The sequence below is a fragment of the Malaya genurostris genome, chromosome 3 (genome assembly GCF_030247185.1).
Source record: "Malaya genurostris strain Urasoe2022 chromosome 3, Malgen_1.1, whole genome shotgun sequence".
Classification (NCBI taxonomy): domain Eukaryota; kingdom Metazoa; phylum Arthropoda; class Insecta; order Diptera; family Culicidae; genus Malaya; species Malaya genurostris.
The window spans coordinates 202,378,059-202,403,841 of record NC_080572.1 but is presented as its reverse complement, the minus strand read 5'-3'; the positions used below and the strand labels follow the sequence as shown (position 1 = coordinate 202,403,841).

General features: G+C 38.0%; 2 protein-coding genes across 2 annotated transcripts in view; one reads left to right on the top strand and one right to left on the bottom strand.

Moving 5' to 3' along the window:
- The first annotated feature begins 201 nt into the window (after window positions 1-201).
- Window positions 202-3,122, top strand: LOC131438172 (putative inactive tyrosine-protein kinase Wsck). Its single transcript, XM_058608005.1, has 4 exons — window positions 202-593; window positions 685-1,375; window positions 1,530-2,408; window positions 2,471-3,122. Exons 1-4 carry the CDS (start codon window positions 385-387, stop codon window positions 2,954-2,956), a joined length of 2,265 nt encoding a protein of 754 aa, XP_058463988.1. The 5' UTR covers window positions 202-384; the 3' UTR covers window positions 2,957-3,122.
- Window positions 3,123-7,368: 4,246 nt separating this feature from the next.
- LOC131438259 (neuroligin-4, Y-linked) overlaps window positions 7,369-25,783 on the bottom strand; it is a 30,167-nt gene continuing 11,752 nt past the window's right edge. The window contains exon 2 of the mRNA XM_058608136.1: window positions 7,369-8,852. Within this exon, the coding sequence (XP_058464119.1) occupies window positions 7,369-8,852 (1,484 nt within the window). The remainder of the gene's footprint in view (window positions 8,853-25,783) is intronic.

Below are 25,783 nucleotides of genomic sequence, written 5' to 3'. Positions count from 1 at the left end.
ACATACGACAACTGGCTTAAAATACCAGCGCCCTATGCATTGCATCGTCAACCCGGGTCAATCAAAATTGACCCGAGTATTGACAAGCATATTGTGTTGTGATGAAAAAGAGATTTGTCAATCCAGTTCCCAAAATAAAATATGGCAACACTTATGTTTAGCTTGCGCGGTGTGTGTGCGATAATTACTTTGGGGCGAGGATATAAACAAAAGAGCGTGTGACTATCGATCATTGTAAAATTAACAATAATTTGATATTTGTAGTACGCAGTGTTTTATTATTTTCTGATAATTTGCTATCCTAAAACTATGGGAACTTCATTATCCTCTAAAATGTGTAGTTGGTGATTATTGCTGTAGTTTTTCTGTACGCTTGTGAGAGATATGCTCAGAATAAGTTTGTCATCGACGTTGCAGCTGCGATCAGCACTAGTAACAGGTGTGGTCAGTTGGCTTATTTTCGGTTGGCCCTTGGTGAACGGGCAGAAGGGGTCGTATTTCGGTTGTTATCAGCGAGATCGGTCTGGCAGGCTGGAAATTATCACTGATGATTTGGATGCCTGTGTCAGTCACTGTGAGCTGAATTATCACAGGTAAGTGACGGGTTGATGACCTGTATATTGCATAGATGTTGTAATGTTCATTTAGGGGTTAGCCAATGTAATGTTGTTTTTCCGTTTGCAGATACGCAGCACTATCTGATACGCAATGTCTCTGCCTAAATGCAATACGCACTCAAGTGATTGAGGATAAGGAGTGCAATGTCCCTTGCCGTCAACATACAGAAAACAGTTGCGGTGGTCAAAGTGCACAAAGCTTCTACGATACTGGCGTTGAAGTTGCCGGTCCAGTAACGAATCTAAGGTTGGCACAAATAGAGGCAGACAGTTATATTGAAATTGCTTGGGATCCTCCCGTCGCCGACGGTGTCGCAGTAGAAGAGTACGAAATCAGTGCCACGGCTATTTCAACTTTCGCCAACTATGGGTTATATCCTATGACCTGGACAGCTCACAATAGTTCCCTCAATTTCGAACTATCGAATCTCACTCCTGGGACGCGTTATAACATAACAATTACGACGTTGTCCGAAAAGGGGCGTGGTGGAATGACTTCGTTTGTAGCTGAAACTGAAATTGGCATCCCAGATCCGGAACCGGAGGAACCATTGATATTGCGGCGGCTAGATTCTACCATTCAAATCGAAATCCACAAGGCGGTCAATAATTACGGTCCGATAAATTACTATCGGGTAGTGGTTCATTACGTGAATGATGATTTGGTACAGCAGATTGATGAAAAAATGCTGGATACATTCCAAAAGTCGAAGGAAAAAGGAGTACCCTATTACATAGCAGCTGAGGTAGAGATGAAGGTATGTTGATATTGAGAATATTATGTTGTGTCTAGTGTTGTGTCCCATCGTTAGAAAGTTTTGAACAATTTTTATTTTTGGCACTTACAATTATTATCGTTTCCCTAATAATAGAGGTAGAAAGTATTTGAAATTGTGCTTTATTTTTCTTCAGGGTGAATCATTGCTCTTCACGGTTGGAGATGGGCGACACTATCGTAACTATTTCAATCCTCCCATACCACCGCGCGTTCATGTTCATATTTCTATCGGCATCGTAAGCATTCTGCATAGTGTGATCAAAATTCGCTATGCAACCACTACTCACGAACAACACCAACATCCCGACCACTATCACGTGAACTCGACTAACGTCCCTGTACGTAACGAAGCTCTCATTACAGTGCTGACCGTAGCATGTGTGCTTTTTGGAATTGTCCTTCTAGGCAGCATTATTCTCTATATTTATCTTCGGTATAAGACCCCGAACAACGCTCGTCCATTGTCCGATCATCACGAAATGGTGCTGCAGGGACCTATTCTGGAGATGGAAAACAATGGCTACCTTCCAGATATCTACGAGCAGCGAGGTTTCGAGGCTGAGTTGCATGATATTATAGATTCCCTACCATCTCATAGAAAGTTTGGACGAAAATATCTTACACTTGAGATTAACAACATCATTGGATCTGGTAACTACGGAGATGTACTAAAGGGTAGCCTACAGCAGGACGGTGTAGATCTTGCTGCTCAGGTTCACGTGATTTCCGATGACATGGACAAAATCGATCAAATTGCATTTTTAAACGAATTCCGACGATTTATTAAACTGGAGAATCACCCAAATGTTCTACAGCTTTACGGTGTTTGTGTCACTCCGGACTGGTGCTACGTGCTGTTCGAAGATTTGCAAACAACACTAAAACAAACACTACTCAACGCACGGATACCGAACAATGTCAACAGCCCAAAGTTTTCCTCAATTTCTGAGGAAATTATAATCAATATTTTGTGTCTTGTTTGTGATGGAATGCAGTATCTAGTGGAGAACAATGTAAGATTGGAACACCTAGCCACGCATATGATTGGTTTAATTTCACCTTTTTATTTTCACAGATTGTCAGCAAAAAGCTTTGCGCTCGTACCATCTTCGTAAACACAAAGTTCGAAGTTAGAATAAGTGCCTTCGGGTCACCGTTGTATGGAGACAACGAGCAACAGATCGATATCATCCGGTGGAATGCCCCAGAAGTTATAAAATTTCAAAACCACACTGCCAAAAGTGACGCTTGGTCCTTTGGCTTGCTCATCTGGGAGTGCTGTTGTTTGGGGGCGACTCCGTTCGGCACGACTACTGTGGAGAATCTCTTTGCCAACATACGGGCTGGTTGTCGGCCGGAGAAACCTGCCTTCATGTTCGATGATCTGTACCAGATGTGCCTTAATTGTTGGGATCTTGATGCCAGTGATCGGCCCGAGTTTGACGACATCAGTCGTTACTTGCGCCAAACATTACCTATGCTTCATTACATGCTGTCGTTCGAAAGGGTTCAAAGCGTGCAACTACCGCCGTACTTACCACATCTGGAACTGAAACATTGAGAAAGATGAAACAATGATACATATCAGTTTTCATCAGTGTTAAATGCATGAAAAGTATTTTGGAAACAATCCGTCCATTTGGTTTTATATTTTGACTGCCGATTTTTTAGTTAAGATCAGAGTAACCACAATATTGATTGTTGTATTATTGAAATATTACACATTAAAGCACTTTTGTAAAATAGTAACAAATAATATGCATTTAATTTAAAAAAATAACCATTCTCCGTCCTTACAGAATTGAAAAACTGTCTTATAAATTGTCACTGCTGTTTCTTGCTTGACTTATGTATTTTATTTAATAATAAATATTTATTCAGGCCTATTGTGCAAGTTTCACGTGGCCGAAGAGTCCATTTTTTTAATAGTTAAAATAAGTTTTTTTGTTATTGGTGTTCATTGTCATTTTTTTTCTTGGGGGAGAGGAGCTTCCATTTCCATCCAGCGAGGATTGAGGGGCATTTTGTTCGCGGCTCGTCGTATCACCATTGGTTCATCGTCAGTGTTGTTGTCAAACGTACTGTTGTGGTTGGTTTCTGTTTTTTTTGTTTTCATTGTTGTTCGCAGTCTGGGGATTGTGGGTATAGTGCTCCTTCAGAAATTATGATTTAGGTAGTTTTGTTGTGATCGAAACTCCCCTGTAATGAAGCTAACAGCGGTAGGCCCTCCGATGCGCTCACGAAGGACAATACCAATACTACACACTTAAAAAAACCCTGTGATTTTACATCTTATTAGATGCACATAAATGGAGCGTCGCAGCTCACGCAAATTTACGTGGAAGAACATTTAATATTGTGTCCAGAACTTTATACATGAAATTCATTGAAAAAAAAAGAATACTGAAAGCAACCGTCGCGAATTGAACCGAGAATCATTGGATCGCGAGTACGTCTGTTAATCGACCGAGCCACAGAAGCAAACATCTGCTTGGCTAGTAAAAGGTGCATTTAAATTCATACAGTCGCACTTGCTAGCATAACGCAAGTTACAGTCGAAACCAGTAAAATTCAAGCTCATCTAACATTAAGTCATTACAAATGAGATTTTCCGTAATTTGACAAATTAGGTCTTTATGAATTACATCGTATGAGGGATTAAGTCACCTGTAAAATTCAATTTTTTTGTGTGTATATGAAATGTTGCTTGATTACTAGAAAGTCAAGGTGCACGAGCTAACAGATGCCAAAAGGATTTGTACTGAACGCACATACCATAGTTTGAGTGAGATTCTGCTGACGAAAAAGATATACTGTCACTGGATGCCGCGCATGCTTACTCAGGGCTACAAATACGAACGCGAGTGCACTTCGGAGACATGTTTGGCTTTGCTGATGCAGATTCGATTGGACTTTTGGTGTTGTTTGTAGATTATTGACGATACCTGGATCCATTATTACACGCTAGAGAACAGAATGACTATCCGACAGTGTACTGAGGCCGGCAAGAGTGTACAGAAGCGGCCTAGGGAGGTTCTATGATTTATGACGAAATGGCACCCAGATTGTTTTTGTTGCTGCGAAAGCTTATGCAGTTTTGGTATTCATGTATTTTCTCTAGAATCTTTACATTCCTCTAGTATGCAGTAATATAAAATGTGGAGCTACATTTTGGGCCTCGTATCACCACATCGAACAGATCAAAGGTGTACGAAAGTCAGAAGTGTTTCGTCTTAATTACTCTTTGAAGACTTTCTTGGTGGAATCGTCTCCAATTACCGCATTACGAGAATCGCTTCCATCAACCAACACACTCTGTAAAATTAATGAATATTTCCTCAACGGCTCTTCGCTTTCGATTCACTGACTGACTGATGATAACAATGAGTATATAAAAGAGGTTATGTGCCCTATGCACAAAAATTGGTTAACCCCAAAATAACTCTTCATTATCCTGTTTTATTCGGAACCAGAAGTATGATTTGAATGAAATACACTTTAGAGTTTAGGGTAATTTAAGGTACTTCCAGAGCCGGTATTCAGGGACCAGCATAACCCAAACCGATTCGTATGGCCATATGACGAATAAATTGCAATATTTTTGAGTCCAACTTTAAAGCTTTTCGGGATTGTCATCTTCTATATCGCTTTGAATTTTAAAAATTCATTATCCTACAATTCCAGAATCGTAAGTCAGAATTGGATAAAATTGGATTTATTTTAATTTGAACTTTTGTTTCTGAAATTCGATTTGGCTTTTTTGAGAAAACGATTGAGCTTTAAGAAACGATTCGATACTGAAACCGAATTCGAAATTCGGTGTAGCCGAAGTCAGACAAAATCCACCTGAGTAGCTGTATAGTTTACATTTGTTTCAAAATGTTTGAAAATCAATGTAGACATCTTTGAGGAATCGTAGTGCGAATTAAATTTTTGGGTGCCTTCCGAAACGAAAACTGAATACAACTAAAAATGAAATAAGTTTGTTTGGTTATCGACTATCCAAATCTGCTAACCCGATAAACTTGATAAGTTTATGTGAAATAGACTTTTTTATACTAATCACCCTGTATCTCCGAAAACGGAAGTTGGATCTGACTCTAAAAAAACAAGATGTTTTATAGAATCTTAAAACTTCTCATTTGAATCTTAGATGATTCTTAGATTTCATTTGAATCTCCGATCGGTTCAGCCATTTACGAGAAAAAAGAGTTACACAGTTTTAATTTCGTTTCACATATTATCCTGTTATTCAGGAACCAGAGGTCGGAACCAAACATAATTCAAAAACCTTGTTTGGGAGTATACGACTTTTGATATGAATCTGAGTTTGTAGAAAACGGTTTAGTCATCTCCGAGAAAATTGAGTGAAATTATTTGTCACACACGCATTTGCTGATCTCGACGAACTGATTCGAATGGTATATGGGTGTTATGTTCTTCCAGCATTTATTGCTGTAAATAGTTTAAATCAATATAATTACGGAATTGCTTTCAACTCGAAAATTCGGCCGTCATCTGGTTTACATATGGCATATTCGAACGATTATGTTGCCAAAAACGAACCGTGCTAAAATCGGCCCGAGGCAAAATATCATGCTGTACACAGTATTTTGGGTGCTTAGAAACAAATGTATGTAACAGTATAATAAATCGTGTTTTATGTTGCTCCCAAGCATTTCTTTGCCAGACAGCGTTAAAAACTTCTACTGGTGGAATAGGGGAAAAAGTCGCTTATACAAAAATTTCGATATCTCCGTTAAAAATGGATGGATTTTAACAATCTATGGCTTGTTGGATAGGTATTACCGTGAAGAATCTAAGTCTTAAAATATATTTTGTTTTCAAGGTCAATTGTGACAGATACTGTAAAAAAACTGAAAATTTTGACATAAAACTTCGTATAACTCTAAAAGTAATCATCCGATCTCAAAACCATTCAATAGCGTTCAGGGTGACGGGGAGAACTTTCATTTGCGACTAGTCAAAATCGGTCCAGCCATCTCTGAGATCTCGAGCTCTTAGTTGACAACACACATACAGACACACACACATACACACACACACACACACACACACACACACACACACACACACACACTTAGTTAGCTTAGTTCCGGGGGGATCAAGGCAAGATGTCCAAGGTGTTTTAGTGGGTAAGGTTCAGCCAGTCCCACTCGCTGGTTCACAATAGCGGTAGCTTGACAACTACTGAGCGCGTGAACTGGGAAAGTACATAAGTAGGTATTTCACCTTGTAAAAAAAAAAAAAAAAAAAACACACACACACACACACTCACACACACGGACATTTGCTCAGTTCGTCGAGCTGAATCGATTGGTATATGACATTCGGCCCTCCGGGCCTTGGAAAATTTTTCTAAAGTTTGAGCGAATTCTATACCTATTTTTTATATTTATAAAAAAGGTAAAACATCAATTAAAACAAAGTTTTTACACAAGTTATCTCTACCTTTGTGTAGATTCAACCTCAAATTCCAAATTTGTTATTTGAAAATATATGCATTAGTTTTCGTACCAAGTCGCGCGCTAAACCGAAATCGTCATGAGGCAAATTAGACTATAAAGCTTCACACAAAAACTAAGAACGTATACAATGGGGTGCAAAATCTCAAGATACCTTAATATCAACTGTCTATCACATGAAAGCGCGTTTACGAAGTCAATCCATGGATCGAGATGATAGCCGGTTCATAAGATATTCAAGCTGTCCGGTTGAACCCCGTGACCGATAGAACCCCAGTCTCCCCTGATAATTTCGGGGAAGGTTTGAACCCTTAAACAAATCCCGTCTGTACCCCGGTGATATGAAGGTTAAAACCAGGTGTAAATAAACACGTATATTTTAGATTCAGTAATGTAGATTTTATCAAAAATACTTTTGAACGTGCTTTATTGTGTGTGGGATGTTATGTGATATATCGAATAATTTCGCAGCTTCTTTTTCCAACGGTTACGTTTGGAAAAAATATTGTATTTGAATGTAAATATATGATTGTAACAATATAAAATTCGCTACTAAAACGCTATGTATTACGGAACTACTCAACATTTTGTGGTAACTGTTACCGTCGTTGTACGTGGAATTACAACACTGTGCCGCAAAGTTGATTACACTAGGGTAGTAATGATTCCAGAATTTCACCGCATTGTAGCTCATCGTCGTCTGGTCACTCATGTTGAATGAACGATCGATGATTAGCACCCCCGGTTCGTCGTTGGTGAACTTGTCCCATTTGATGTACACACCGACCTGGGTGGGATTCGTGTACTTGGCGAAGTTGGCCCACAGGGTCATAACGATGTCTGCCACGCGTTTATCAGCGCTATCCCACTGCATCTGATCGGCTAACATAAGCCAGTACGGAAGACCCCAAAGGAAGATCAGCTCAAAGTTGTGGGGCACGCCCATCCACTCAGGTATGTTTTTCAAGGCTGCTTCTGTTCGTGGTTTTATATCGAACCGATACACATAAGTATCCGCCAGTTGACTCATGTGCATAGCCAGTTCAATCGTGGAAGATACGTACTTTCGTTCTGTTGCGAACTCGATATAGCGTTTCCTCAATATCATGGGATCTGTTGTGGGCGGATATGGATTGTACTGAAATTGAACCGCATCCATTACAATCTCCATGTTCCCACCACAAACGGTGTCGTTGAAATCCATTTGCGATAGATCCATCATCACAGCATCGCCCAGCAATGTTTCGAACATTTCGGCTGCGATGCCATTTTCCAAGATATCACCCATTGCCAGCTCCAAACCTTCTTCCATATCAGTATAGCCAATCAGAAGGGGAATTTTCCTGAGTTGTCCTTGACGTGCCAGTAAAATTGGTTGGTCGGGTATGAACGGAGTACTGGTAGCATTCATATCTCTGTCGACTACCGGTCCCCAATCTATGGAGGGAGCATTTTCTGCTAACACCGGTCCGGGAACTCTTCGTAGACATTCGATCAAGTTCGACGTAGGTTTACGATTGCACCCGAATATGTTAGCCGTTTCATCCAATGCCGGCATATAATGCGACGGGCTTTTGACCATTGAGTCGGTCAAAACACTTCCGGACATGATAATTGCTTTGTGGAAATAATCTTTGGTCCATTCACCCGACGTTAGCATGAGACCAACACAGATACCCCCTGTTCCATGTCCAATAATGGTTACAGACGCTTCATTTCCGTTGAACAACTTGATGTTTCGATTAATCCAAAAAAGTGCTGCTGCTTGGTCCATCAAACCAAAGTTTCCCGGTGCCTCTCCATCGCCAGTGGTAAAGAAGCCAAACATTCCCAAACGATATTGCACGGTTACGACTATTAGCTTCTGTTTGAAGACCATTTGGAACGGGTTTAGCATGAACGGTGTGTCACCGTCGAAGTCGCTAGTGGGAAATAGGACCAGTACCGAAAAACCTTCCGATGGCGTAGTGGCTAGAACGAAGAAGAATGTAATGGAACAATTAATAATTAAGTTGCTAACTTAGCATTACATGTTTATTCTAATAAAAAGAACATTATTTCCAAAAAGTAAACTAAATGGAAACTTCCTAACATTTGGTATTTCTTGATAAATAATCGCAGCAGTGTTCCGCTCATCTAATGTTGAAATCCACGCATGGCATTTAATTGTATTTTTATCAATAATGTCTACGATTCATATATAGGTAAATTGTTTATTGTAGGACAGGAGAGAGCGCACTGGAGCTTGTTTAGTGTCCAATAGGAGAACATTTTTATTTTCTTTTGTATCGATAGATTCCAACTAGTCAAATTATTCATTATTACTTAAAACTATATATGGTTGGTAAACGACTGGACAATGCGCAATTCAGGCCCCAATGTGGTTCTTAGCCTCTTGTCCATTAACTCCTATCCCTACCTCCCCGCGGTGCCGGCTGGGGTACGAGTAACCATAGGAAAGATTGGGTAACCAACCCCGGTGGGACCCAATGTGATAGAAACACGTGGGGTAAACACAACTCGTTTGTGTTAGTGAAATTAAGTTTTCTTTAGCAACTCAAGTAAAACTAAAAACCACTTGCTTGCTTTCGTCACAACGTTCGGACTAGTTGGCATTGAAACAAAGCATGTTTATTTTTCATGTATGTCGTCATACCGAACTGTTTACAAAGTTCTGATTTCTAACACAAGTAAGCCATGTGGTCTGCCTCACCTGTTTATATGACATTGGATGGGACCTTGGTCGTATGCTGACAGGGAAGGGGGGCCTGCCTTCTCTTTACAGAGAGCGAGCCTACCCGAGCGTCTGTTCCCCATGTTGGGGCGGCTCGAAACAGCGTCTGTTCTCCATGTTAGGAGCGGCTGATTACCGTCCTTTTGTCAGTGTGGGACTCTAAACAGTGCTGACACGATGGCCCTCCGGCGAGACAGGAGGTTGGTGCCGCCCGGGAAACACATGTTACGTTCGATCAAGAAAGAAATACGACTCGGAATAATCGGCAAAGACCTACGCAACGAACAAAGGACTACGATTGGAAGCTTGGCACATGGAACTGCAAAGCGCTTCCCGAGTAGAGTGTGAGATTAAAAAGAAAACTCAATTTGATGTTGTTCTGTTCGTATATATCGATTACTTAATTTGCTATCGTTTTGGTCGTTTTAACGGTTAAAAGATCAAAATCGAAAGCAAAAAAAAAATGCTGCGTGGCATCAAACTGGAAACTAGTTTTACTCTCAGTGAAAGCACATTGAAAACTTAATATGATGTCGATTTTCTCGAAATGACACGTCACGAGCATAATCTAAAAATAGAACACCCAAAACAGGTCCGGGATAGTATACATTTAGGCGATATTACTAGCAAGCAAAAAAAAAAGATTGTATGCAATCTCCATTAGTCGCAAGCAACAAAAAAGATTTCATGCAAATTCCCCCCAAACTACCGCGGAGAGAATCCGGTTTCGAACTTAGGTGATGTGATTGCGAACTTTTTGCGATTGCTATGGACTGTAAGCGATAGCTATAAGTAGACGGAAAATGTTCGGTCATATGACAAGCACTGTTGTTTCACAAAGTTGTATACAGGTAGTTTCTGTCAATGCACACTCGTTGCGTCGCTTCCATCCCGCATCCACTGTAAATAGCAGTGTGGCTATTTGAGCACAGTATGAAAATGTTATCTTTGTCCTTCTCATATCCAAAGCTGTAGCATTCAAACATTATAACATTAAATTGAGTTATCTACTTGATCTCACACAACTCGAACATGTAATCACTTTGAAATACGAATTTAGAGGCTATGAAGACCGAACGTTTTACAGTGAAGTCTTCTACAACACAGGGAACGTGAATTAGGAATCCGGCAATAAGGTATCCCAGATCATTTGTTTTTTCGACTAATTGGGATAATGAACGATTATCTCGCTTCTGACCACAGATTAAATTTTCAATTCTTGTGTAGACTTATAATTTACGTTCATTTGATGCAAAATTAGTCCTGTGAGTCAAAATTATGAACATTTAGTTAGACGGTTAGAAAAGTGTATTAAAGTTCCAAGATCTATTAGATGATTGATAAAATACTTCTCAAAGTATCTAGCGTTAGTGAGTGTATGAAGTTCTAAGCATTTATAACAAGGAATGAGAATTGTTTTGAAGAGTGTCTTCGACACAGTTTGTGGACTACTTAGGAATATACAAATTAAACATATATTTTCTTTGTGGCTCCTGTAAACCACTAAAGTATTATTAAGAATTAGCTCTAGGTTCTGAAATCAGAGACATTCAATGTTCGATGTTCGAACTTCGTAAACAATGAATTTTCCATACTGTTGGATATAAAGTTATGGGTATTTTCAGAACGGGTTTGGCGAGTAGATTATTTTCGCCATTCAGGACCCCGATTTCTGGATACACTGAAAATAATGGTCTAAAAACTTTGGAATGAACTTTGCGACGTCGTATGATTACAAATATCGAAACATTTTTTTTAAACTGAACGCCAAAATTGTTACAATACCGAATACTTAACGTATCTAGGAGATCGATGACGTCAAATATATTTCTCATATCAAAATTGTGAAATAAGCTCCTTCTACGGCAGACGATCAGCGAGATGGGAATGCCAAAGCCAATATTTAGATTGACCAGCTTCAAACAAACGTGGTACCGATGATCGCCAATTTATCTAATGCCTCCCAGACGTAGGTTTGACACCAATATTCTCGTGGTTAAAAAGAAGGAGCATTATTTGCGTAAAAACTGAAGAAATGTTGAGAAAATCGTTTCTTCGCGGTTATGGTTGCGGTCAACTGCCACTCGGCAGGATGTCAAAGCATTTTTGTAAAAGGCAACATAGGATTGCAGGAATAATTCTTCCATTGAAACTTAACTTTGTATTTTCACTAAGTTGTTGATATTATTATTTTCATTTTTTGAGTTTCACAAAACTTTTGCCTTAAAGCAGCAAAATGATAACATGATGTGATATTAATTGAAAATTTGATGAGTCGATATCATATTAGGATTTCAATCTGATGTTGCCATCATAATCAGATTTCAATTTGTTCTCATTTTGATTTGGTTTTTGCAATGACTGAGCGGAAATACATATTGGAGAAGCCAAGTGAAAGAAAAACTAACAGAAAAGATGAATTTTTGGAAAAAGATACGCTCAGAGACAGGACTCGAACCTGCGTTCTTATGCATTCCGTGCATACGCGCTACCATTTCGCCTCTCTGATCTTGTTTTAGTCACTCTAAAACGCGAAACAGACATAGTAGCAGCGTACATCGAACATGGTCTACATCCTGGCCGATGTACGCCACTTACTTTAGCGAGTTTTCTATAAAACTAGCAACACTGAAGGGTAAGAACAAGTTCACCATAGTTACTGTTTATTATAGTGAAAAATAAATAAACAAACAGTTTTTATCTGATAATCAAGATCACAAGCGAAATGTAAGTTAAACAATAAACTAGAATGGTTAGGCCACCATGAATATACTACTAGCTGTATTGATATTTGTAGATTCGTGGGTGTTTGTGTTCATTTTTCATCTTTTGTGCTAGTGCCGGTGATATTTAGACTGATTGTTGCAGTTTAATACAGCAACGATAAACATAAACAAACAAGTTTGTTTTGCTCCGTAGACACTAGCATAAAGCGTTGCCAGAAACGATCTCCTTTCACATTTTCAAACTATCGCAATGAAAGGGAGTAATTTGTTAGGCTTACTTGTTCAGGCTGTGAACCAAACATTGGCGGTGTATGGGACTTAGGGGTATTATTATTTGTATTTGGTTTCACCACATCAGGGATATACAAAAACAAATAAGTATTTTGGGTGATCAGCTGGAATTTATAGTTTTTTCATTATTAGTATTCAAAATGTCCCTTTCGACGAAATGAACCTTTTGGCGAAACGACTTTCGGTGAAATGATCCATTCGGCGAAACGTTCGTTCGCGTTAGACTATAATTGTGTTGTATTTAGCTGAAAATATGATGCAAAAAACTACCAACCAAAGTAAGTGAGTAAGTAAGTAAGTAAGTAAGTAAGTAAGTAAGTAAGTAAGTAAGTAAGTAAGTTAGTAAGTAAGTAAGTAAGTAAGTAAGTAAGTAAGTAAGTAAGTAAGTAAGTAAGTAAGTAAGTAAGTAAGTAAGTAAGTAAGTAAGTAAGTAAGTAAGTAAGTAAGTAAGTAAGTAAGTAAGTAAGTAAGTAAGTAAGTCAGTAAGTAAGTAAGTAAGTAAGTAAGTAAGTAAGTAAGTAAGTAAGTAAGTAAGTAAGTAAGTAAGTAAGTCAGTAAGTAAGTAAGTAAGTAAGTAAGTAAGTAAGTAAGTAAGTAAGTAAGTAAGTAAGTAAGTAAGTAAGTAAGTAAGTAAGTAAGTAAGTAAGTAAGTAAGTAAGTAAGTAAGTAAGTAAGTAAGTAAGTAAGTAAGTAAGTAAGTAAGTAAGTAAGTAAGTAAGTAAGTAAGTAAGTAAGTAAGTAAGTAAGTAAGTAAGTAAGTAAGTAAGTAAGTAAGTAAGTAAGTAAGTAAGTAAGTAAGTAAGTAAGTAAGTAAGTAAGTAAGTAAGTAAGTAAGTAAGTAAGTAAGTAAGTAAGTAAGTAAGTAAGTAAGTAAGTAAGTAAGTAAGTAAGTAAGTAAGTAAGTAAGTAAGTAAGTAAGTAAGTAAGTAAGTAAGTAAGTAAGTAAGTAAGTAAGTAAGTAAGTAAGTAAGTAAGTAAGTAAGTAAGTAAGTAAGTAAGTAAGTAAGTAAGTAAGTAAGTAAGTAAGTAAGTAAGTAAGTAAGTAAGTAAGTAAGTAAGTAAGTAAGTAAGTAAGTAAGTAAGTAAGTAAGTAAGTAAGTAAGTAAGTAAGTAAGTATGTAAGTAAGTAAGTAAGTAAGTAAGTAAGTAAGTAAGTAAGTAAGTAAGTAAGTAAGTAAGTAAGTAAGTAAGTCAGTAAGTAAGTAAGTAAAACAAATTGGCGACCAGTTTTCGATATTAGACCCTCTTTATGCACTTTTAATTGTTATTAACTTTTTTAAATAACAATGAATATTTATGGTTGTAGTTCCGACCATAGAATGCCGATTGGTTCATGTTGATACGTGCAACAGTTTTGGAACATGAGTGACACCCAGTTGAAAACAACGTTTTTGTTCGCGACTAATCGTATCAGGGCGCGCACCGTCTCCCTTTTATTTACCTGATTGAGCATAATTTCTAAGAGTGTTGTTAAGAAAGAAACAGTTTTTTTAGATTTTTGAAAATTGTTTGGAAAAACCTGCCCTTAAAAATTTGCTCATACTAAATAGTACAAAAATCTAATTTTTCAATATAGAAGGTTCGGTCTGTGACTTTTTGGAAGAAAAGGTCAGCCTTATCAGCCGCTACCTAATTTTGGGTCAAAAACTACTAAAGTGCATCTTCCCAATTTTGTGTAACGAGTGATGACCTAAAAAATTAGGTAAATGAAAGTTTAGTACAAGTGTTGTGCCATAACAAAACACGATACCAATTTTTACTGATCAACTCTAAGTTTGATTAGATAACGACCTAATTTTGGGTAGCTTATAGAAGAGCTCGACAATGAGTAATTTCTCCTAAAAAAATAGGTATAAATGATTTTCAGTGTTGGATTGAACTCAAGTCTCATGTATGTAATTTTGAAAGATTAATACACAACTAAACTAACAATTTTCATTGTAATTGCACTGTAATTTGGAATGAAACATTGAAGCAATTTTAGATAAAACTAAATTGCACAACAATCATTTTCAAGGTTTACGACATTCAGTTGCATTTTTGGCTACGGCAACGATAGATGTATGATGGAATACTGTTTCAATAACAACTTTAACCTTTGGTATATTCTATCGTGCTCCAGGTAACATTTTCAAGAGGACCTTCACTAACTACTATAATCGTCGAAACAATTTGATATGGTAAACTATGCAGTAGTATATTGAAAAATTGGAAAGATTTATGAAGTGAATCGGAGGCGTCTTACCTATGGCAGGTATGCATACAACAGAAGAACTCCCTTTGCTATGTAAAAAAAAGAAAAAAAAACGAATAAACCATACGAGTAAAAACAAAACAACCCTTCGGTAAACGGGGCGACCCCAGTCAAGAACGGTTACCAATGTGGCGAGAAGGCCGTCACCCAGGAAATACTAATGAAATGAGGAATCCAGCAACGAATATCTTTACTAGAAAATCAATATGCAAATTGTTGTGAATACACCCCATTCCAGAAAACAACACGCAATTTCTGGATGTCGTGCGGGTTTGCTTGTGTGGAGACATTCAACTATTGAATTTCTTCCACGTCGTCTCTTTTTTCTTAACCTGATTTTCAAAGAATGTTCCTTCGACAGTTACATAAACTTTAAGCCTAACTACAATTAGGTGTTATTACCGTTAATGATACTAACAGGTCAAATAGATTTTTAATTGAGGGGTTGACTCAGCGCCCATTGTTTGGCTTCAAACGAAACAAGGAACCGAGCGGTTTTGCTGGAAGATTTCCAGTACCGCTTATTTTAATAGAATTCGCGGGTTGGCCATGCGACAGGCGGTCGATGTCACCCTTTCCTCGAAACAACACCGTTTCTGTTGGGCCCATTTATTCGACCGTTGCGTGATCATTTTAATTATTACGACGTGCATTTTTCTCCAAATAGTGGAGTGACCAACAACCGCCCGTAACAGGCCATCTAGTGATAACGTATGCTGGTGTGCTCATGCCACAAAAGACCGTTTTGCCGCGGCATGTCCGGCACTCAACCGGTAGCATGTCCTGCTGACCTGACGAGCGGACAATATATGTTGTGCTACCGACTACCGTAAGAATATCGGTATCGTTCTATTAAAATTGGCGTTAAGGGTCATTAACATTACTTTCGTTCTACTAATTAATGTTTTGTCACGGAACTATCGAATGATGTTATAAGAAATGAAAAAAATAAAGGAATTGCGTTATTATCACAAAGACTAGACCATTATTGAAATATGGATCTCTACGATGGTCATATTTATATCTTGTTACCTGATTGTTCAATACGATTAATTGACTGGTGTTATAGCGAAGCTAGTCTCTTTTCTACGAAATGTTTTCCAAAAATACATTTAAAAATCGATGAAAAATTAAGATAATGAATTAAATAAATTTGAGGATTGTCTTGCAAATAATTAAATTATTAGGGTATTTACCCTAGCAACCAGAAGCTCCACAATTACTTAAAACATCCACTTTCTTGCTGCTTAAAAGTACTTGAAAGTACAGAACAAGTTCCGTGTGAACTTTTTCGCTGCATAGAAGCGTCGCGCGAACTTTCAAGTGTGGATAATTACTTGAAAAATGGGCTGCTTAGAATGCTATTGATTAACTTTGAGAGCTGCTTAAGCCAAATCAGTCCCTTTTATCCGAACTTTTGGTTAGTTGGGTTCACAATCGTAGGAAAACTGTCATTGTTGTAAAACCCAAAAATAGTTTTCTTCGCTGTCGTTGAGCGTAAATTCAAAAGAGAAATATCAGTTAATTTGGTACATTTTTCTTAATAAACTGATGTTTTTCCTGGGGGTTAATTTGCAGTAGCGGAGAAAACTGCTTTTGCGTTTTTCTATGATGGTCGTTTACCTAAGATTGTACAACCTTAAAGCTTATATGGGATTTCAGGTGCGTACCCAGGAAAAATTTCGGGCGGTGTATAGGGGAGACCGGGGTTGAATCGGATACTTTTTAGAAATTGAGAAAAATATCCATTAAAACTGGGTTTTCAGCCAAGTCATCACCCCTATTCTGTATGTCGATCGAATCGGATTTTCCCAAACGAATGTAGAAGTTTGCATTCTGTAACTCGATCGGGGTATGCTTTTGTATGAAAAACTCGAACTCGATCGAGCTACAGAATGCAAAATTTCGTATTCATTGGAAAAAATCCGATTCGAACGAAATACAGAATCTGAGTGCATATCTATCTCGTCATCTCCAAGCACGTTTACAAAATCAATCCATGAATCGAAATAACAGCAGGTTTATAGATATTTAAGCGGTCCGGTTCAACCATGTGTCCGATCTAGTCCCTGTTTCCCTAATAATTTCCTGATTTGGTGAGGGGGGGGGGGGGGGTATTTGTAACTTTCAGGAATGCTCCTCTAGCACTCCTTATCACAAGAGTTGGGAAAAATACTGGTTTTGTTACGGCACGCTTTATGTAGTTTCAACAAATGTTCTTGTATGATGCACACCGTGTTCGATTTCGGAATCGGTTAACCGTGTTCGATTTCGGAATCGTATTAAAATGAACACTAGCTGAAGGAAAATGATTGCTGGGTGCAGGTTTTAGGAAAATTATCATTTTGGATTGTAATCAGATTGATAATTCAAATTTGATCAGTATCTAACCAGGAAAACAGATTAAAAAATGACAAGCGAATACTACTATGTGATGAAATTCACAAATAAGCTACCGCAGAGACAGTACTTTTTATCTAAAAGATAATTTTATTCAGGCCCATATGCGTACAAGCTTTACGTGGCCGGTTGAGCCGATTTTTTAAATAAAATAAATAAATAAATTACTCAAATAGGACTGAAGAAAAAAAATATATCCATTAAAATATATAAAAGTTGCCTGAGGGTTGTCTCGTTAGATTGATTCCAACGCTAATATCATTGTCTTGTATTGCAGCATATCATGTTGCTCGTAATGTTTCTGATTTCACATATGAACTTATCGAGTTGTCGTTTTCCTTCTGGAGCCCGAATTCAACCAGTTCCTAACTTCCTAAGAAATTGATGGTATCACAAAGAAAATGATTCAGTGATAATGTCCAGAGAAGACCTTATTAAATACTTCAAATTGAAAGCTCATGTTTAGTATTTCTAAGCGGATATGATTTATTTATTCATTAATTCAAATCCTAAGCTCGACGCGTTTACATGTGATCCGAAATTATATTGAATAAGAATTATTACCTATCCAGCTATCCAGTAATTTTCGGTTGCAGCCCATTCCAGTCAACTCCCAAAAGTTATACATAATTCATTTTCAATAATGAGATTATATCACATCAACGGTCATCAAATTTAAGTATCGTAAGCGATAAATACATATTCGATCTAATGAAAAAACTGGAAGCGAGCAGTTCCGTAGCATACCTTCAACCGTTAATGGTATCGCTAGCCATCATCCTTTCCGAGGCGTAGACACTGAAGTCCTTAGCATAAAGCGCTTGAACTTGACTCCTGCTGAATTTGTATGACTATTTCAGGAACATTTCAGTTGCCAACAGAAGGCACAATCACCTGGCCTTGAACACGTTGACCTGCGATGACCGGAGCAGTACAGAACCTTTTCCTTGGCGGAGTGGCCGATTATGAAAACAAAACTAGTTGTGTAACCGTCTGCAGAGTATCTTAACGTTCGTTGTTTTACGAATGAGTTCCGACGCTTTGGCAATCTAGAAAATATGCAGAAATGCTAATGAACGTCAAATCACGATAGGACCAGAATTTGATAGCTCAAGTGATTTGATGGGGAAGTCCGTTATTTTTTGTTACTATTCCAACTTAGCGGGAAATGATTAGGTGGGTTTTTCCATTGTAATAAGCTTTGCTTCAGTATCAACGTTGCATGATATTGCACAGGAATAAAGTATAACTCTCATTAGTGAATAACACCTGAAAGTTTAACTATTACGGAATACAATGCGAAACGCACAATCGTGATGGGTAGTTGTTTCAAAAAGTTTATAATTCAATTATGCTAGTTGAACCACAAGTGCTCAGCGATGCGTAAGTTTTCGCCCCTTGAATTCCAATAGTACGCAAAACTGAATGTATTGGGCGAATAAGATTATGCAAAGTTTCTGAAAGCATAATCGATAGCATGAAAACTAAGTTCCTCTATGGTAACCCAACTACCACGAGGAAGGCACGTTTTTGCACTATAAACCTGTATTCTCGCCAAAGTATAGTCGGGTAGCCAAGTGTAGTCGGGAGCTGATTGTTTGTTTGTTTGTTTGCTGACATCTCTGACAGGTGAACAGAATGCGTTTTGTATGCTGAAAACAACATCGCGTGAAGGTAGGGGTTATTCTTCTATTGCGGAACTGCATTGCAATCGAAAGGAGGTCAAGGATTTGTAAGGAGCCGATTAATTTTCACTAAATCAACTCGTAAGGATTTTTTTGGGATAGTTTTTCTGTGATCAGGAAAGACAAGTACTCTGACGAAAACCACCGATATTCATGTAGTGCAATATTTAACACTTTGGATGTGTACTGTTGCTCTTACAAAAGATTTAAGCCTACGATGATCCTAATGATCCTACGTCATAAAAAAAAGAAGAAGGAAATGAATATTGTTTTATTTTCAGTGTAGGTCGTTGTCCTGCTAGATTTTATCGGTATTGTGAAGAGGATTTTTTAGTTGTTTTTGTGCAAGGCTTTGGCAAAGAAAAAACACGAAAACGATCCGTCTGGATACAGTACAGTACGAATGAAATGAACACATGCACACATACCATAATGGTTGTAAGATGAGTGACGACTAAACTAAAAAAATCCGTCCTAAGTTTCTTAATCTTCCACATTCCTTCCAAACAGGCTGCTGTCGTTACTCTTCCTACTTACATTCTCACATACTCCATTCCAGATTCCAGGAAGAAAGTTCCTTCCCCTTTCCTGTATCTCTCCGGACATGTATTGACGAACATTTATCTTGTTAACGTACGGAGGGAGGCCAAATACTCAAACTTCTATCGCATCATCAACAAAGTTCACGGAAAATTTGTGTACGAGGTCTGTTCAAAAAGTTCCCGGAACTTTTTAATTGCGCGCGTCTGGAGAGTCCGGTGGTCAAAATTTTTTTTATTGTGTTGGTACATATGTCCCTAATGTATGGTGAAATTTTCAGCTGTATTCATTGTTTACATTCTGTCTTGTAGCGGCTGGTGTAGACGTGTTTTTTTGAGCTCGGCGATTTTTGTTAGTTTAAACAATGGAAGAGTCAAAGAATTTGTATTAAATTTTGCGTGAAAAATGAAATAAAGTGTAACCAAGTGTGCGAAATGTTACAGAAAGCCTACGGCGAGTCTGCTATGAAAAAAAAACAAGTGTTTACGAGTGGTATAAGCGTTTCCAAGATGGCCGCGAAGACGTTGAAGACGACGAACGCTCCGGTCGACCCAGCACGTCAATAATCGATGAAAATGTGGGAAAAGTGGAAAAAATGATTATGGATGATCGCCGAATCACTATTAGAGAAGTTGCTGATGAAGTTGGCATATCAGTTGGCTCATGTCATCATATTTTTTCAAATGTTTTGGGTATGAAACGAGTGGCAGCAGAATTCATCGTTGCTTATTCGTGATTTTTTGGCTAAAAACAAGACTTTAATCATGCCCCAACCTCCTTATTCACCAGATATCGCTCCGTGTGATTTTTTCCTGTTCCCAAAGTTGAAGAGACCCATGAAAGGACAACGTTTTTCATCGATTGAAGAGATAAAGGCAGAATCGCTGAGAGTGCTACAGAGCATTATAAAAAGTGACTATCAGGGGAAGACTGGAAAAAACGCTGGCATAAGTGTATTATATCTAGGGGGGATTACTTTGAAGGGGACCATATAGATGTAGACGAATAAATAAATATTTTTTTAGAAAAATGAGAATTCCGGGTACTTTTTGAACAGACCTCGTATATGACATTTTCATGCTCGACGCTATGCTCATTATTATTTCCTAAGGCAAAACATTCATCACCGTATTTCTGCTTGAACAGTATAAACACGAAATGCTAGTTTGGTTAAATCGAATTTCAACTACCTACATTCATTCTTGCTTATTCTGCGTCAGCTAACTCCAATTATTTTAAACAGGTTGAAACGTTTGAAGTAGATCACGACAATTTTCGATTACTGCAAAGAAAATGCCTTTTGGTTACTCATAGTATCTTTCTTTATGGATCGATCAATGCATTGAGGAAAACGAGGATTAGAGTTCACAATAACTTTCAACCACTGTGCCGGTTCTTTGCTGTACGAAAAATTGCTTTTTAAATAACTCAGCCCATATCTTTTCGTCTAACGCCACTCAAGAAAACAATACCTCTTGAATCGTATTTCTCTCTATAGATTCATATAAAAAATCAAGTATTGAAGTATCTTTTCGTCTGAATTGTTGTCCGATTGAAATGAAACTTGTTCCAATTGAAATGGAAATTTGTACACGTCTTCATTATGGCAAACAATTTGTTTCGCTCGAATAAAAAAACAAGATAATATGAGTGTATGAACATCAACTAACAAGAAGTGAACATGTATTGGTACAATTATAATGAATGTACCTTTTTGTTTTATTTTTTTAATTTTATTTTTGGAGCAAGGGAAAAGCTGGTGAAATTTGGCAATATCTCTCTCCAGCAGGCATAAAACCTTCTAATTATTTGTAACAACAGATTACAATGATCCAACAGTTACATTTGGAATTATCACTAATAAATATAACTAACTAACTTGTTGGCCTGGAAGGATTCTTAGTGTCAGTAGGATCGTAATGGTTCTGTACGCTAAGAATCGACCTCGAAGCCTGTTGAATCAGAAGATCAACTTTCACAAAAGGAATGTAATACCAAGACTTTACTTGACGTTTGTTGCATCGTCATTTCAAACAAAGATTGAAAATTTTCAACTTTCATCGTCCCATAAAATTAAAATCGAAAGTCGGATGCGGATTGTATAAATGTTCTAGTTTCATCTGCAAGTAATGTATTTTCGGACAGTTCTTGTCAATGTAATTAAAAACGCCTAACGCTTAAAAATTGCTGCTAAAGTTTAGTGATAGGATTTTTTTTTCTTGAAAGTGCATCTGTAGAATTAGGCTTATCGGCAACATTTTTGTAAACGGAATTAAAAGTGCTCTTCCAGCGAGCCATTCTGCAAGTGGAGCAAAATTTTCTTAAAGACCTGTGAGAATATTGCTTCCCTCTTGGGAATTATAATCTGTTATTGCATTTCTATATCATTTTAACCAATCAAATTCCGAAAAAACAACTAACATTTTTATTGTTTTACGATCGCTGGCTTCTGCGTGTAGCTGATCAAAAACAACAACGAGATGATGATTCAGAGTAGCGTTTGGCTATGTTTCCAGGAAATGAATTAGATTTTTTAAGTCGATATGTGACAATGGATGAAACATGGATCCATCACTTCTCTCCGGAATAGAAACGATCTTCATGTGGACTGCAGCCGATGAACCACGTTTGAGGTGCCATCAACTGGAAAGGATATGGCTTCAGTATTTTGGAATGAACGTTGTATAATTTTCATCAACTAGCCTGAGACAGAAAGAACAATCAATAGCGTTGTTAGATCGTTTGAATGCAAGTACATAGCGTTGTTAGATCGTTTGAATGCAAAAATTAAGGAAAAACGACCTTATAGAAACCAAGAAAAAACCACTGTTTCACTAAGATAATGTACCGATTCATAAGTCGATGCCAGCGACAGTTGAATTGAACGAATTTGACTTCGAATCACTTCCTTATCCATCATATTGCCAGATATGGCTCCCAGCGAGTATTGGCTACTCAAAGCAAAGTCTTGGCATTACATTCCTTTCGTGGAATTTGGCCTTTCTGTTTCAACAGACTTCGCAGCCGATTCTTAGCGCACAGAATCATTGCATGGCCTGTACTATGTATCCTACTGACACTAAGATTCCTTCCAGGTCGGGGCTTGAACATACGACAATGGCTTGTAAGTCCAGCGTCCTATGCATTGAACCGCCAACCCGGGAATTTGCTACTCGCTGATCTCAAATTGGTATGATTGCATGACACTTGAAGGAGATTTGATGAATAAAATCGATTTTTGGTAAATAATGTGTTTTCTTAGTTAGCCAAACGACTAATTGAGTGATGTGTTATCTCTGAGAAAATTGAGTGCATATTATTTTTTATATTATTTACCTCTATCACCTATATTATGAAAACTTTACATGATTGTTATTCTCTATCACCTATAACTTCAGACAGGGTTGCGAACGGTATTGGAAAATGACACGAAACAACAGCAGACAGCACAACCGATCAAATGGCAGCAGTCGCCGACTGTACTTCGCCATGACATTTTCTCTCGTGAATGTCGCCGTTTGCTCTCACCGGCAGCTGTTCTACTCTCTTCAGTCTGAGAATGGCTAGCCGCAATAAACAGTTGCTCTTTCCAAATTCAACAACTTTCGAGAGACAGTCGCCAACAAGAATCAACGTTGAAATTTGTTTATGTCGATTCTCATGAGATGTATGGAGACTGTTGTTTACACTCTTCTCTAACCACTTGTGCAGTTGTTTATTCGTTTTCATTAGTTTGTTTCGAAATGCGTAGACTTTCAGCAGAACAACGTCGAAAAATTGTGTACAAATGGTGCACAGAACGCGGACTGTCACTGAGAAAGATAGCAAAACTGGAAGAAGTAAGTGAAAAAGCCGTGCGAAATGCAATCAGGAAGTTCGGTGAGGATAAACCGAAAACAGGTCGAAAAAAAGGTTGAATAAACGTATACTGAAGGCGTTCGGGCAAAAGAAGGAGGTTACAGTGGCCAAATAAGTGGGCACTTCGAAGTCAAATGTTCTTCGTGCTAAAGAACGTTTGAATCTTCGAACCTATAAGAAGCAGAAACAACCAAAACGTAGTCCGAAACAAGAAGCATCGATCAGGCCGAGGGTTCGAAAGCTGTACAATACGATTCATGCTGGAAATTTGAAATGCATAATCATGGACAACGAAACCTACGTGAAACTCGATTAAAAATCTTTGCCGGAACCACAATATTATACGGTGCGAGAAGGGCAAGTGTTAAACCAGTCCGAGACATCGATTGAAGTCGAAAAATTTGGTAAGAAAGCTATTTTCTGGCAAGCAATTTGTAGCTGCGGTAAGATTTCGAAACCCTTCATCACCACTGCTTCAATAAACAGCGAAATGTACATCAAGGAATGTTTACAAAAACGACTTCTACCCATGATTCGAAGCCACAAGGATCCTGTTGTCTTCTTGTTCAGATCTTGCTTCTTGCCACTACTCGAAATCAACGGTAGAATTGTATACTACCAAAAATGTCACTTTCGTCCCAAAAGACATGAATCCACCAAATTGCCCACAACTTCGACCAATTGAGGAATTTTGAGCATTAACGTAGGCACATCTTAGGAAACATGTCTCGGCAGCTGAAACCATTCAACAGTTCGAAAAGATTGGAAAAAAGTGTCAAAACTTGTCGCCAAGAAGTCTGTACGGAATTTAATGAGGAACGTTCGAAAGAAGGTGCTCCAGCTAGTCTATAATGGCTAAGTAGCAAATGTTGAGAATAATATTCTGTTGTTGTAGTCTAATATTATCAGTATATCGAATAAAATTTGAATATCTAACACTTGTGAATTATTTACAGCGAAATCAAAGTTCGTCCATACTTTCTGGGACAGTCTTTAGTTCGTTGGTCTGTCGATTGAAATAGACTCCACGAGTGTATGTATATAACACATCCTACTTTGAGCAACCATATCTCTGGAACAACTCAATATTTTTACATAAAATTTTCACCGTAGCAGTCCCTAATGAAGAATAATATCTGTATCAGAAATGGATAGATTTTTTTAATACACGCAAAACAAATTCAACAGAATACACACACTGATCACACGTATATTTTTTCCCTTCTACTTTGCCGCTGCCGCCGGACTGTTAAGTGAATGTCGTGGCGATTAAGTACAGCGAAGTATGCTTGGTTTCTTCTAGCAAAGACATCATATTAACAAGATATCCAGCTCTCACATTTCCCGAACAAATCATTGGCAACATCCTTTTTTGCGAGCATGGCGCCCTCAGGCGAGTCCGCATCGAATCTAGTATGTGGAAGTAGGGGAGAGAAATGTCAAATTCGTGCGCGCCAAAATAGCAGCATTGCGCACCCATAAAATTGACATGATGTGTTGAATGTGATGCCGTGCGATGGCGTTGCTGAACTGAAGATTGATTTCGCTCCAAGCTGGCAGGGTCTGCTTCTAGTCAATTGGAGTTTCTCTTCAAGTGTTTTCATATGCAGAGTAGTTTCCCAAGTAGCAAACGTTATCACACTTCAGTGACAGTAGCTTATATGACACAAATTCTTGGAACAAGTTGAAGACTTCGCAACGAGCATTATGACCTGTAAAGCGTAGCTTTTGCGACTTACCAAGGGTTGCCAAACAACTTCTCAGTAAAAAGAATATTTGATTTGATTCAACGCGCACATCAGTCACAATGAAACAGTAAATATATATTTGTGTCAAGTTACAATTAGTTGATGTTTTTCCCATTCAACATTTACGACCAAAAATTGGCATCCGATAAGGAGAGCAAAAATATTGAATTCAACATTCTTTAAACTCACTATATCTACTCAAAATCTAAGTGCTATTCAATATTTATGATGAAGTTGATCATTATACTTATTGAAAACGTGCGCGCCTTCGCCTTTTTTGTTATTCAATATTACAGGGTCCGGCACTCGAAGTGTAACCAATTAAAAAGGCCATAAATTCAGTTTGGAAAATTACTTTTCCTTAATTCAAAGTACAAAATGTGTAAAAATAATACAAAATTCAGAATCAATTCACTTTTGCTCGATATGACCACCTTTTGCCTTGACTTGATGACTTGAGAGAGCGAAGGAGTTGCTTCGTTTGGCCGAAAGCGGTCAATTTCCGAACATTGTATTTTCTGACGAGAAAATTTTTCCAATTGAGCAATTCGTAAACTCTCAAAACGATAGGGTTTACTTAACCGACCGTTCATACGAGAATTTGAGTCATCGATTGGCCACCAGGAGGCAGCACCCGCAACAGATAATGGTTTGGGCCGCTGTAAC

Excerpts from the sequence above, each read along its gene's own strand:
- LOC131438172 (XM_058608005.1), top strand. The coding sequence starts at position 385 with ATGCTCAGAATAAGTTTGTCATCGACGTTGCAGCTGCGATCAGCACTA. Across the intron at positions 594-684 it reads TGTGAGCTGAATTATCACAG|ATACGCAGCACTATCTGATA; the intron begins GTAAGTGACGGG and ends TTCCGTTTGCAG. Across the intron at positions 2,409-2,470 it reads AGTATCTAGTGGAGAACAAT|ATTGTCAGCAAAAAGCTTTG; the intron begins GTAAGATTGGAA and ends TTATTTTCACAG.